Genomic DNA, 14,730 nt, shown 5'->3' with positions numbered 1-14,730 from the left:
TTAAGTGTTGAAAGGATTAATTTCATTGGACATAAGTCTGTTAAACAAGACACATTTTAATTACTTATTTTTTTTGCAAGCCTTTTTGTCATAAAATGAAAAACAATTCAAGTGACTTACCAAATTAAAATCAAAATATAATATACAAAACTTTTAAAATCCAAGTATATAGCATCTTAAAGATTAACAAATTAATTTGCAAAAAAAAAAAAATAGTAAACAGTGAGTTAATAAAAAAGCTTATTTTCATAACGATAATTGTTTCTCTTAAATGTCTAAATAACATATTTTTAAGGCACATAAATAATGGTTTTCTTTTCATTTTTTCTAAAATTGAAACCAAATAAAATAAGTGAATAATCCCAGGGTAATTTTAAGTTGTCCCCCTGGCATTTCTTCAAGTTTCAATTTCATTTCATGAACATTTCACTCACGTGCCACATTTTGCAGGTGGTGCAGGAGTACGAGCGCGCGGTTATCTTCCGTTTGGGTCGCCTCATGCAGGGCGGTGCCAAGGGCCCAGGTGAGTAGAGACTGCAGTTGCACAGCTGCACGATGGGGTTGCGGGTTGCAGGTGAGCAGGTGGGGTAACGATTCTATGCAAATTTTAGTGCCGCTCGCTGGCGACAAGAATTTGTGTTAATTGCTGCACTTGCTCCAAATTAGCGACTCTGGGGCGGGCCTCTGTCCGTGTGCTCTGCTTTTGTGCTCCCATTCCGAGGGAGGAAGAGATTAGGCAAATCGAGGCGAACTTCTTCCACAGTCATGACACTAGTTTGCATAATTTTTGAAGAGTTTTCTGGCCACTGTGATTTAGCACAAGGGGAATCACTGAAAGTGTACAGGCTTTATTTGTCTTAAAGCTCATTATAGCTATATACATTTTCTAAAATATTTTTGTATACTTGATTAATTGATATATAATTAATTATTATACCTTAAATTAACTATTAAATTAAAAGAAGATTCTGATCTACTTATTCAGTCTTTATGCTATTAAAAATATTATAATAACGAGAGCTATACAAATTAAAAGTAGTATTTTAAAGTTATGTAGCTCAAAAAAATATTTCAAATACAAATTTATCTTAAAACCAACATTAAAGAGCCATAGTATTAAACCCCGGTTAGCCAGTGTAGTTTTCGCAGTATCTCATAACGAGCGGTATAAGCATCTGAACCATAATTGCAGGTATCTTCTTCATCCTGCCCTGCATCGACTCCTATGCCCGCGTGGACTTGCGTACCCGCACTTACGATGTGCCACCGCAGGAGGTAAGTTCCGGTAACAGTTCCGGATGGAAACATACAAAAAAAAATGGCAGTTATAACCTGCAATGGCAGCCACAGCTGCTAACCTCTTCAATGTTGTTGTTGTTGTTGTTATTAACCAGAAGTGAAAATCTTTTAAGTTTATGTACCTCAAAAAGTCCCCCGAAACCCACATACACACACACACATGACAACTTTAAACGATGCCAAGTAAAGCAGAAATCAATTAAACTTTCAGCTTTTGCCACAAGTTATTCCAGCCGACACGTTTGTTAACAAGATATATATAAATATATATTATTTGGTTGCATTTTCTTGTTTTGTGTTTTGACCAAAAAAAAGTATACACACAGCCAGATACAAAGCTACAGATTTTGGCCCTGTTGGCGGAATCCGCAAGTGAAGCTCGGCTGAGCACAGCCGGAATCCGAGTTGTTGTGTGGATTCTGCTGACAGGACACCCACACACATGGACACAAAAAGCCACACAAACACCCAGACACACACACATACACACTCTGAGATACAGATACAGACACAAGGATACAGGACGCGCAACTGGAGCGTGAATTACGCATACGCAACGTTGTCTTTCTGATTCTTCGTTTCTCTTTCTTTGACGTTTTTTTCCCCTCGTTCTTGTTGTCGTCGCATGTCACGATGTTTACTTTTGGTTTCCACTTTCTTGTAACTTTTCTTTTCCATTTTGATTTTCCTTCTGCTGCAGCCTCTCCATCTCTGTGTCTTCCTCCTCGCCCTCTATATACACTCTATATCTTTATCTTTATCTATATCTATCTATGTCTATGGCTATCTGTATCTATTAACGTATCTATCTTCACCTCCCAACCAGCTAAGAAACCCTCTTTCTAACCACTACAATATCAAAAGAACAGCATCATCAACAGCAAAGTGAAAGAAAACCATTTTGTGTTGGCCACATTTATAGTTTATTTAATTTTTTTTTCCTCCCATTTCGAGTGGCTGCAGTCCATTTTGTTTTTATATACATATATATATGAAAAAGGGAAAAGTGGTTCTAACACCCACAACGCAACCGCACACATATTCAAACACACATACACATTGCTCTCTCTACTCTCTCTCGTTGTTGTTGTTGTTGTTGGTAGTCTTGTTGTATCCTATATAAATAAATATATATTTTAAATACTTTGTATGGTACTTGTTGTCGTATTGAAGTTGAACAATGTTGCAGAATTTTTATTATTATTGCCATTGGTGTGCACCCAACCACACTGCCACAACTCACACATGTACAGAGGAAAAACTCACCTTTCCTTTACACACACACACACCCATACTCGCACACAGATTCAGGAGTCTCATCATGATACGCGCTCCATTTATTTTTGGGAATTTTTCATCCTTTAGTTCGCTTACTTGATCTTTTATCGCAATCAAGCCCAACCCAACCCCACACATTTCTCATTTTTACCTGTGCATATTTCATTGTTCGCTCGCCAGACTTAAATGAAATATGGAGAAGCGAAAAAAGCGAGGCTAAAGTGAATTTTAAGATAGAAATAATGGTAACTGGTTCGATTTCAATCCGTTGGCTTTTCAACCATCTTGCTGACGTCACGTGGAGCAAACTCACTCACACTCATATACGAAAACTCACACACCAAAGCCAAAAATACCCCTCTTTTTTAATACTTTTTTTTGCATATCCGCCAGCATTCTCGTGTTCCATTTGAGTTTATTCGGTTTTTTGTGTAAATCGCATGAAGGCCACTGCAGCAAGGATAAGAAAAAAAGATGAAAAAATCGGAAAAAATCCCTAAAGCCATCTCGTTGACGTTGTTATTATTCACAAACACCACAAGACACATACAAGCCCAGATTTACATACACATTCACCCGAAAATATCCCCTTTAAGTGCATACGAAATGCGATTTTTGCGCATCATTTCGTTTCACTTTCGTTTTAGTTATCTTTTCTTTTTCTTTTTCATTTTGAATCGTATCGTAATCATTGTCGTAATCGTATTTAGTTTTTGATGTCTTTTGAACATTAACTTCAAGTTATTACAATTTGCATAGTTAAAGCTCTGATTGTCTCCTGCAATTAGGAATGAAAAAACCCGAAAAAAATTTTAAAAAAAATATCAAAAGAAAAGTGCCAGAATGCATATCAACTGAAAATTCTATCTCTCTCTATCTATCTGTCTCGCTCTCTGTGTTCAGCCGAGCACCACATATGCATATGCAACCGAATTGGTGGGCGGGGGCGGGGCAAAACCACAAAAGAACTGTACGCATTACGCATTGGCTATCTCTCTCACACGCACACATAACCCCTCTATCTCTATCTCTACCCTATCTCTATCTATCTCCCTCTCTATCTTCCTGTTTGTCACTCACTGTCTGTCTCTATCTCTGTCTATTCAAAAAACGAAAAGTTAATGAAGAAATGAATGTCAAATGTTTGTTCACTGAACACAGGGTGCAGCACTCACACAAACGCAAATTCCAAGACCACCCACCCACACAAAGACAGCTAAATACTAGAACACAGACAAAAAACCTTAGGTCTTGCGTAGCTTAAAATGCAAGTGGTACCCCCATTAAAAACCAAACAGAAACACTGTTAATTGCACACCCACCCACCAAATTATAATCTGTCTATCTACATACCTGTCTCTATCTGTCTACATCTGTCTTGCTCACTCTCCTGCTAAGCAGCCACAAAACCGATCTCTCACTGTCTCCCTATCTCTCTCTGTCTATTCTATCTATATGTCTCTGTCTCTATCTGACTGTCTATCTTACCCACGCTCTATATAAAACTATATTATATACCACCTCTCTCTGTCTCTATATATCTACATATATATTGATTTTGTTTTATGAGCTATGTACGTTTTGTTTAGCAAAACCATATATAAGAACCGGAACCAAAACAAAAACTAACCAACTACCAAAGCAAAACCCTCAAAACCAATCACACAAAAAAAGAAAATTACTATCGAAATGCACTTACTTGATAAACCCCCACTCTCCCCTGTTCGGTTAAGCGTTCAAATAATTTTTGAGAGCATGCTAAATATATATTTCCATAAATGTCTATTCTAAAAAGCTTTCTAACTGTCTTAAACAAAACAATAACAAAACCGATACGAAATACCAGCCACAGATTGTTTATAATGTTGGTACAAACTGGAAAACAACAGTAAAAATCAAAATAAAAGTAAACCACACAAAATATAACACACACAAAGCACACACAGACATCAAACATTCGCCGTTTAGTTCACACACAATCACAAATACGTTATAGTTTCTAAAAAAAAAAAAAAAAAATAGACCCAAAATACCACCACCACCCCGTCCAAAAAAAAAAGAACAACAACAATTATGTATTGTACAACTAACTAATTAAATCGTTACCATTTGATTTGTTTGAGCACAAGCGAAAGGACGCACCCCTCCCAAAAAAGTATGCAAGAAAACACATTGTATATATGCGATATATATATCCGCACAGCGAATATACATATATACATAATGTCGAGTTCATCTATGTGTGTTTTGCGTGGTTTAAGCTGTTGAAAAGTGGTAACTCAACTCCTGCACGCATGCAGGCCAAAAAGCCAAAAGCCAGAGCATTAGAAAAACGTTAGAAGCGCCGCCCGCCCTCCAAAACGCGCTAGTATCTTACGTGTATTAGTGATAATATATTAGCTATATAGTAAATCAAAAATGCAAGATAAAGCTAGAGCTAGTCCCAGCATCACAGCATCAACATCAGTAGTTGCCCCATAGAATAGGTTATAGTTAGTTATAAGATACTTAGTAGACAAGTCCGGAGCTCTAGCAAAAAATAAATTAAAATAACTGTGATTTAAAGGCTAACCAACTATTTTTTCACTCCGACTCTTTCAAACTGTCGCTCTCTTGCTAATAATAATACATATTTTCAGTTGAGTCCATTTCCAAATTAAATACTTACCAATATCGATGAAAATGCTGAACGATTCCCAGCAACAACTGTGCAAATTGTAATAAATAACCTAATTATGTTTTTTTGAAAACTCTTTAGTTTAGGTGTTACAGTGTATAAACTATCGTTTGAAATTTTCATTTCATTCACTTCCGATTTCCCTTTTCTATACCTCTATTTCTCTGCTCTTGTTCCCATGGTTTCATCGTTGATTCCAGAACGTTTGCTCATTCAATTCAATTCTGTAAAATGCAATGAACAAGCGACTTATCCCACCCACTCTGCATCACTCCACTCCACCCGAACACAGATCACAGCCCAACAACCACCGCCCACAGCCCACCACCCACCGCCCAATCGCCACCCTATACTAACCACCCAACTATTGTTCGAAATAATAAGCCATTGTTCGAGCCAAATTGATTTAGGGCTTTGTCCATGGACAGGCAGCAGGCTTTGGTTGCTCGAACGGCATTCATAATGAAGTGAATTGTGCATGATTATGCCAAGGTATGCAGATCGAAGGCCCTAAAAACATTTCAATAGACTGCACACAATGCCCAATTGAATTTACGGATTATTTGCTTAACCCATTAATTAGTAGAATGGAAGCCGACTTAAGTTGATGCTTCTAGTCAGAGATACGAAGGTATATTCAAAAATTAATCATACGCACTGTTGCCTCAGATCAAAAATTTATTTCACTACGAACTGAGGCATAAAAAAGGTAAAGAAAATAACTTTCGGACAATAAAATGAAAAGCAGCCAAAAGAGGAAGGCAAAATTAAACTAAATAAACTACAGTTTATGACTGCAATATCACACATACGCCCCGTGGACTCAGTCTTACAACTTTTTTTATTACCGCAGTTATAAAATATTCAAATGCAGAAACAGAAAGACATATTTTTCCTTAAAATTATTTACAAACTAAAGTCTAGTTTATTTCAAACAAAAGAATGAATAACTCTGAGCAGATGAGGAAAACAACAAAATTCTACATTTCGTCTTGAAACTTTTTTAAGTAAGACCCATTTATCCTAGCAGAACAAATAGAATAAATCTTGCTAAATTCAAATGCATAACTGGATTTGCAGGAACATTTCCGACCCCGCCTTAGAACTTCTCCAATGGCTGCTGTTCACATTTCAGTTGATTCACATGCAAAATGCTAGAGATTTGCCTTTCCGAAAGTTCGCCCACAAAAGGCAGGGCTTGGAAAACCCTCGAAACTGGCCGAGTGGAAACGATGACACTAAACAACATTGACACCACAGCTTCAGCTTTGTAGAGGCCGTAAAAAGCGGTCTAGACTACGCCGAACAATGTTTGGGCAGGTCATAAAACGTAAAGCGCTCCCGTCGTTGAGGGAACAACTTTTTACCACTGGTATATGTGCACTTGTGTGTGTGCCAGTGCGGGGAGATAGTTGGGCATAAGTTTAGCCAACTTATGCGAGCAGGGCCTTTGGCCAAAAGGAAAAGAAAAATAAAATTTGAGAATTCGATTTGGGCATCATGAGCCGAGGCTGACACCATTGGGGCAGGGCCAGTAAACTTGCGGTCAGGACAGAGAAAAATCCAAGCACGGTACCCAAAAAAAAAGTGTACATAACCCGCCCACGACCCCGTCACATCTCTCTTCCCCCAACCCCTTTAGCCACTCTTTCTCTTTCCCACTTGGTAGAAAGTAAGACCTTTTCTACAAACGATTTAATGCCTTCGGTTCTTGAGTTTGATTAGCTTTTGAGTTCCCTACTTTTTCGGCTTATAATTTGCAACGTTTACACGGGTACTCGTATAATTTACCCACTCTCTGTACCATAACTTATACACTGTAACCTTCAAACTCTTGGGTTTTGCTCCACGTATCGCTATTGCGCAGATGATCGAATCCCACTCGAGCAAATAAAACTTGTGTCGGCAAATTGCTAGGATAACTCTCGCTGCCACAGAATAAAGTTCGCTGAATGCAAAACAATGCGAAAAGACTTTGGGACTTTGGAATGCGCACAAAGATGCACAGACGCGGGCACAGATACACATTCAAATGCAAATGCAAATGCACAGACCCACAGATGCAATAATCAAAATGAAAGCACTGCCTTTGTGTGAGTGTGCGTTTTTCTGTGTGTCTTTCGGCATTGTCTGTCCTCGGTCTGAGGCAAAAGTTTTGCACTCCATGCACTTAGTTCTATTAGAGAAAAGCGACCCGTCGAAGAAGCCGGCGACGTTCAAGTCAAGTGCATTCGCATTATACCACTCTTGGCTACAAAGTGCACAGCAGCCGCCACAACTGGCCAGCCACTGATACAGATACAGATACAAAATGCCTAGCTTATCACCATAGTACCACCCACCATGTGTATATATACTCGTATATGAATGGCGAATTGCAAAGCGCGTCTTTCTGTATATACGCACATATTTTGTACGTCTTTGAATTTGTTTGTTGGCAACAATAACAAGCGAATAATAAAAATAACTAACAGACCAACTACAACAATAGCAGGAACAATAGAGAAAGCAAAAAGCAATGTCCCCAAACCAAAAAAAAAAATACCCACTGCATCTTGTAGGTTCTCACAAAGGATAGCGTTACGGTTTCGGTGGATGCAGTGGTTTACTATCGGGTATCAAATGCAACGGTCTCTATCGCGAACGTGGAGAATGCTCACCATTCGACCAGGCTACTGGCACAGACTACTCTACGAAACACAATGGGAACTCGGCATTTGCATGAGATACTCAGCGAGCGTATGACGATTTCCGGCACGATGCAGGTGAGTTCAAACCAGTTGACAGTTGCCAGTTGGCCCGGCCCGCCGACAAACTCTCACTCCCTCTCTAGAGTCGCGACTCCGTTGAGCTGCTTCCTCTAATTAACTTAGTATACCGGCACAGAGAAATGTGCATAGAAAAAATTAATAACAGGAATTCGCTGTTGAAATGGGGAAACATCTTAAAGTTAATTATTATTGCTTTTATAAAAATTGAACTTACAATGTTGTACCTTAATTAAAAAAGCTTTTGTGGTTAGATAACAAATTAAAATGTCCGACGGAGGGCGCCATTTTTTCTACCAAATGAACTCAAGTTGGGCGCCATTTTCACTTCCGTTATCATGTTAAAATGTCCCACGTTGGGCGCCTTTTTTTTACCTTCAAGGATAGAACTCTTCTTTTCTTTCGCAAGCTAGGATAAGGCACACTTACTTACTGAAATTTACAGACATTTTTATCTACCCTATTTATTTCTTTCCGTGTACAAAGGAAACGAGAAAATCCACGCAGAATAAATGCAGCCAGGCAGCTACTTGGCAGTTCCGTCTGCTGACAGATGACATTTAAGTCTCTGCTCGTAATTATGCAGCATAAAGCTTAAAGTTTGCGGCAAAACTCCGTCGGCGAAATATTAATTGCGAAATTTAACAGCTGCCAAAGGCGGTGTCTGTCGACCTCCGTGCCTGGCATGAGAATAATCCCAGAGCCAAAGCGTTTTTTCATAGCTACAAATTGAAAAGGCAACGGAGAGGCGGTGAAGTTACGAGCCGCATATCTTAGCAGATGCCAACTTAACCCAAATTCTATGGCAAGCCTGGCAACGGGTCGTTTTATTTATTTATTTTCCATGCCATATGAAAAATAGTTCAAAATCAGGCGAAAATCTCGAGCAGCCGACGTGGTGCACGTCGATGTGAACATGTGCAAAATGCCAAGTTGCCATGGCTCCTTTCACTCCCCTCGACAACGCCAAGTGCTGCATTTTTAGTTTTTCATTTCAAGGATGCTGCACGACCCACAAACAATGTGCGGAAAAATGCACTAGGCAAGGGGAGAGGGTGTGGAATAAAAGCAAAACCGAAACAAAACTGTTAACGACCTGAAAAACGCGTGTAAACAAAAACTAATGTATTTTTACTGCTATTTCTCACACGGCTCATCCACCTCCAACCGACTAACCAACCAACGAACCAACCAACCAACGACTACACCCACCCAAACCACCTGGCGTCCAATCATAAACAGGTTCAACTCGACGAAGCCACCGATGCCTGGGGCATCAAAGTTGAACGTGTTGAAATGTAAGTAGCACAGCTTTTTTACCCCCACACACAACACTTGCAGTGGCAACCTGGAAAAGTTTCTATGTCAAGCTATAAAAGTAATGTTATAAACGACGTTTCACCTCTCCTAGTCGAAGTTGATATGCTCTAAAGGACATTCTGAGCTTTGCCTCTTAGTGCTACTCATGGGGTGATTCCCTTAAAGGGAATGGATTAGTTTTAGTGTTTTCGAATTTTATAGTTTAGGTCGAGGGCTTTTAGGGATTTGTCCCACTTAATTTTAAAACGAATTGCAGTGTTAGCTGATTTGAAATTCGGTTCCTGAAATTTACTTGCCCAGATAACTTTTAATAGCATTGCTCTACTAACACAGTTGCATTCACTAAAAAATATAATAATTATGTTGGCATTTTTTGCATTAAAATGTTTATTTTGTTTATTTTCAATTCAATTAGATAATATGTAATGGCCTTTTAAACAAGGGGTTTGAAATAATCGTAGTTACATTAAACTTGTCTAATTTACATAACAGTTAATATGTGAAAAATGGCTATTGATAAACAAGGTTGTATAGATTGAAAAAATAGTTTGATTCTGTCTACACCGTTGAACTCTTAACTTGTTTTTACTTTAACCAGTATTTTAAGATAACACCAACTTACGCGAAAGTTTAATCTTAAAAAAAAAGAATATGAGAATTCAACCAATTAACTTTTTATCTGACAAATCGAGGATGCCTATCCAAAACCCCAATAAGAGCGTTTGAAAACTCCAGATGCCCCCGCTGTTTTCTGCTGACTAAAGTCTCCAAGGGCCTTCAGTAATTCCCAGCTTATATAACATTTAAATTGGCTAGTTTGAGCCCGGCAAACATTGTCATAGTCCCAGCAAGGCCACAGCACTCGAGCTTGTTGGTTATTTGTTTTATTTGTTTTACCATTTTTCCGGGCATTTATCACAATAAGGCTGGCTGATGGACGGGAGTGAGTGGGAGCTGCTGTTGCTGCCACTGATGCCACTGCTGCCCTTTGTCTGCTGTCACCGAGGCCCTGTTGTTATAAATTATTATTTGTCGCTCACGGGGGGCAAGTGGCTACTTTGTCAGCTTCAGTTTTCGCAGCGCCAAGTGTGTGACGTTGGCATGTCAAATGCTCATACATGGCCAACAATATGGCGAAATGGAGGAGCCTGTTGGTGTGATGGCCATGTTAAAACAGCTGCAACAACTTGACGCCAGTATTATTGCTGTTGTTGTTGCGGTTATGCTGTGGCTGCTACCTTTATCCCAAAAACTCCCACTTTTCCCCAGTCAAAAACTTGGCCGTTTTGCCATGAAAACGGTTTCATTTTATGGCAGTTGTTGAATTTTTCATTATTGCATCTCACTTCTTGTTCGCTGTCTGTGTTATGAAATTGATCAGCGGGTTTATAACTTCCTCAAATGGCCAATAAAATGATGCGAGAAATTCTGTTGGTGTTTATGAGTTATATAACTCGATTTAAATTTGAGACAAATAGGGCGATATAAATATTATTTGATAAATTAAACTTCACGGTTCGTTGGTCGTAAAAAATGTTTTCTGAGACCGCAGTTGAATTAAAGATGCCCCATTACGCTGAGCTGTGAGGCACATTAGCATGGAGCTCAGCACTTTTGAGTTGATAGCTTCCAATTTAATACGGAAACTGCTTGAGATAAGCACATGAAATAAAACCTCCACGTCTGCATTTGAAATTTCATCATTGTCATGAGGTCTAAGACTTTTGAAAAATAAAGAAGATGTTTAATTCTAAATTGAAATTATATATCGGTTGGGTTTGTTAGTTTTAAAAAACTAGTGTTTATTTATTATTCAATTTTTATTAGAAGTGTTACTGATTTGTTTTTTTTTTTGGGAATAGAAAATATAATAAAAGTACAGACTTAGGAAGATTAAGTGCTAACTATTTATTGGGAAAATGGCATAAACAATTTATTTGTAATTTTTATTTTAAAATAGCTTGCTTTCTTAAAAAAAACGTTGGGGGAAAAAAAGGTTTTAAAATATATTAATCTCCCTGGTTTCTGAGGTGAATTTTTTTTGAGTGAAAAAACTTTGTGGAAGCAGAAATGGTCTTAGCTATTACCGCTATCTGCAAGTCACGCCGGCTAATCTCATTTTCTCCATCGACCGAGCAGCAAGGACGTGCGCCTGCCCGTGCAACTGCAACGTGCCATGGCCGCCGAGGCAGAAGCCGCCCGAGAAGCCCGCGCCAAAGTCATTGCCGCCGAAGGAGAACAGAAGGCGTCGAGGGCACTTCGCGAGGCGTCCGAGGTGATTGGCGATTCGCCGGCAGCCCTCCAGCTGCGTTACCTACAGGTGGGTCTCAGTTTATCGGGGATTTACTTTACCAGAGATTTATTATTGAATTTAAACCCTAAATGCAAACCAGACACTCAACACCATATCCGCGGAGAAGAACTCGACAATTGTTTTCCCGCTGCCCATCGATTTAATAACGTATTTCCTGAAGACCAACGAGGCCTCAACGCAGAAGAATGCTCGTGCGGCTGCGGCAGCAATTGGCAATACACCGCCGCCGTTGCAACTGGCACCGCAGCAGCAGCCATTCCAACAGCAGCAGCCACAGCAATTCCTGCAGGATCCACAGCAGTCGCAGCAGCAATACCAGCAGCAGCCGCAGCAGCAACTGCAACAGCAGCAGCAACAGCAGCCGCAACAACAACAGCAACTGCAGCAGCAACAAGCGCCTCAGCAACAACAAGATCAACATTATCAACAGGGGCAGCAGATCTCATCAGCCATGTAAATCAGCTTAAGATCATTGAAGGTTCGGCTTTGTCGACTCCAAAATGCCCTGCACAAAAGAAAACAGGAAATGCTGGGGATAAGCTTGAAGATTGCACATAAAGATACCTCAGAGATATAATAACATCGAGGTCTTTTAATAATAAAAACTTATCCGAATATCGATTGAAAAAAAAGCTTAAATCTCAACACGGGTGTGTTTCTTCAGTCGGCAATATTCCATTTCATATTCTAGAACTAGGTAACTCTGACCACCTTAAAAATATGTTTCTCAAATCCCCTCCCCCCTCCCCCCGAGATGCATGTTTTTGAGTTGCCAACTTTTAGAAAATGATCGCAAGATAAGTATTTAATATTAGGAGAAACAAATGTATTTTTTCTGTGGTTGATAAAAAAGCAACCTTTAAGCAACACCCCTAAAAACAATATAAAGTCGATTATTTGTGCAGAGCATTATCAAATACAAAAAACAAAAACAAACGGAAACAACGATTCAAGAGAATCAAAAACTTAGTTCATAACACCGATAAGTGCGATTCGAATGCGTTAGCCGGCAGCAGATCCGTCGAAAAACGGGGGATCTGAGGTCAAATAGTTACGAAAATACAAACCTAGAATAGTTTCATACGAGGCGAAAAATAGAGTTTAATATTTGTAGCTTTACGACCAGAGGATGCAATTCTAAATATTAAATGTAGGACTTAGCGGTGCAACTCAAGATTACAACCACACAACATTTAGATCAAAGTAAAATACTTATTGTCAGCAAGCAGATATTCGAAATTCATAATCTGTAGGCGCTCAGGTGAAAATTCTAAAACCAACCAGTTCTGAAAGTCTCGAATTACGAAATTCGAAATGGTCAAAAATGGTTGGTTTGGTTTTGTATTTTCACACCACGAACTGGGGGATCCACAGAATTTGTTTGTTTTTTATTAAATATTCTACGAAGGTCCGTTTTCTTAAAACTTGTTAATTGTTGAATGGTAGACAAGTATTTGGTTACTTTTGTAACCATTTTAACGGTTTTTAACTATTTTAACAGTTTTTAACCAAAGTTTCAGGGGTTACAAAATTCGATTTTTTGCACTTTTAAAAAACTTTTAGTTTATAACTCCCAATTGTTAAGAAGTATTTGGTTTTTTTATGTTTTCTTTAAGAAGGGTCAAAAAAATGAATATTCTAACCCCTGCAATTTTGATACAAATATATTCAATACGAAACATCACGATCGTAATTTTTTCCTACAACATTAAATTTATTAAGAAAACGGGCCTACGTTGAACCAAAATAACTCATAAAACCGTTGACGAAGGCGTTTTGTAAATGTTTATCAGTAAGATGTTTGACCTGTTAGTTATGGATGACTTGATATATTGCTGTATACTTAGCTATGCAAATTAACGTATAAGACGTGATCAGGTTAGACCGTATATACTAGAGTTAAAGTTGTCCACAAACCAATTAAAACTTTATAGGACTTTAATAACTCTAAATATGAACAGTTGTACTCAAATGGTACATCCCACATTCCTACAACTAATACAACTGTTAATCTGTTTCAACTGGAATAAATCCAGGAGACTAGACGATTTGTTTTATAGTTGTGGGCCTATAAATATGTTTAAAGATTTGACGCGTCTTTAAAAATTTTACTAAGCCCACATGCACAAAGCAAATCTACTAGTCAGCAACGTTCGTAGGTCCAAAATACGAATGCCAAACAATAAATAAGAGTAATACGAATTTATTGTACATACAATAAATAAATAGGTATAGAGATGTTTTACCACTTGAACTACTAATTAAAATGAATGTTTAGATTGGATATACACCACACACAAACACAAACACAAAGGATGAAGAAGCTCTCTCTCGAAGTGGTATGCGACCACTTAAATACGTCTATAGTGTCTGTAGATGTCGAAAAATAATAAATAACTAACTGAAATGCATTTGAAACACAAAAACGTTTACTTTTTAGCGCACTTCATGGATTAAAAAAAGAGTTATTGAATTAATTATATATACATATACGAGCGATTACATAACGAATTACATATTATGTACAATTTTGCCTTTGAAAAATTTTTAAACGGAATCGATTTCATTATCCGCATACGATTAGATATATGTGTAAAGGAACAATAAAATTTCTTCAACTTTTTTGGTATCCAAAAGAGCAAAAACAAAAAGCAAAGCTGGACTTTTATTTAAATATTTAAAATCATGAAAGACACTAATCTGGTAAGTCTGTTAAAATAAAAGTAAGTCCGGAAATTATTAGGGCCCGAAATAAAACAACCAGTTTTTAGTTATTACATACTTTTCAATTTTATTAGTTATTATCATTATTACTTTTATTATGCATTACACACCTAACCGACTTAACGGACACATTTCTTTCATTTTACATCATCTAAATTCAGTTTTCATTCATATTTCCTTCGTGAATCTGGGTATTAAACCATTATCCGCCATACAAGACAATTCTCAGTTGTTATTACTATAATTATTCCATCCGACATTGCTATTCGTGTGTTATCAGGCGATAACCGCTGGCAGCGCATGCAACACGCCTACCCAGGCAAAAGGCTGAAACATTTTTTAAATCTTTC

General features: G+C 38.2%; 1 protein-coding gene across 7 annotated transcripts in view; it reads left to right on the top strand.

Moving 5' to 3' along the window:
• Window positions 1-14,312, top strand: part of LOC108047781 (band 7 protein AGAP004871) — a 38,582-nt gene extending 24,270 nt beyond the window's left edge. For all 7 annotated transcript variants that reach the window (XM_044457910.1, XM_044457908.1, XM_044457909.1 and 4 more), the window contains 6 exons: window positions 451-523; window positions 1,193-1,275; window positions 7,816-8,019; window positions 9,265-9,320; window positions 11,482-11,662; window positions 11,736-14,312. In XM_044457910.1, coding sequence (XP_044313845.1) covers window positions 451-523; window positions 1,193-1,275; window positions 7,816-8,019; window positions 9,265-9,320; window positions 11,482-11,662; window positions 11,736-12,113 — 975 coding nt within the window. In that variant the 3' untranslated portion in view covers window positions 12,114-14,312. The remainder of the gene's footprint in view (window positions 1-450; window positions 524-1,192; window positions 1,276-7,815; window positions 8,020-9,264; window positions 9,321-11,481; window positions 11,663-11,735) is intronic.
• The last annotated feature ends 418 nt before the right edge of the window (window positions 14,313-14,730 follow it).

This window comes from Drosophila rhopaloa, unplaced genomic scaffold (genome assembly GCF_018152115.1).
Source record: "Drosophila rhopaloa isolate 14029-0021.01 unplaced genomic scaffold, ASM1815211v1 contig_163, whole genome shotgun sequence".
Lineage (NCBI taxonomy): Eukaryota > Metazoa > Arthropoda > Insecta > Diptera > Drosophilidae > Drosophila > Drosophila rhopaloa.
This window is presented reverse-complemented; position numbering and strand designations above follow the sequence as displayed.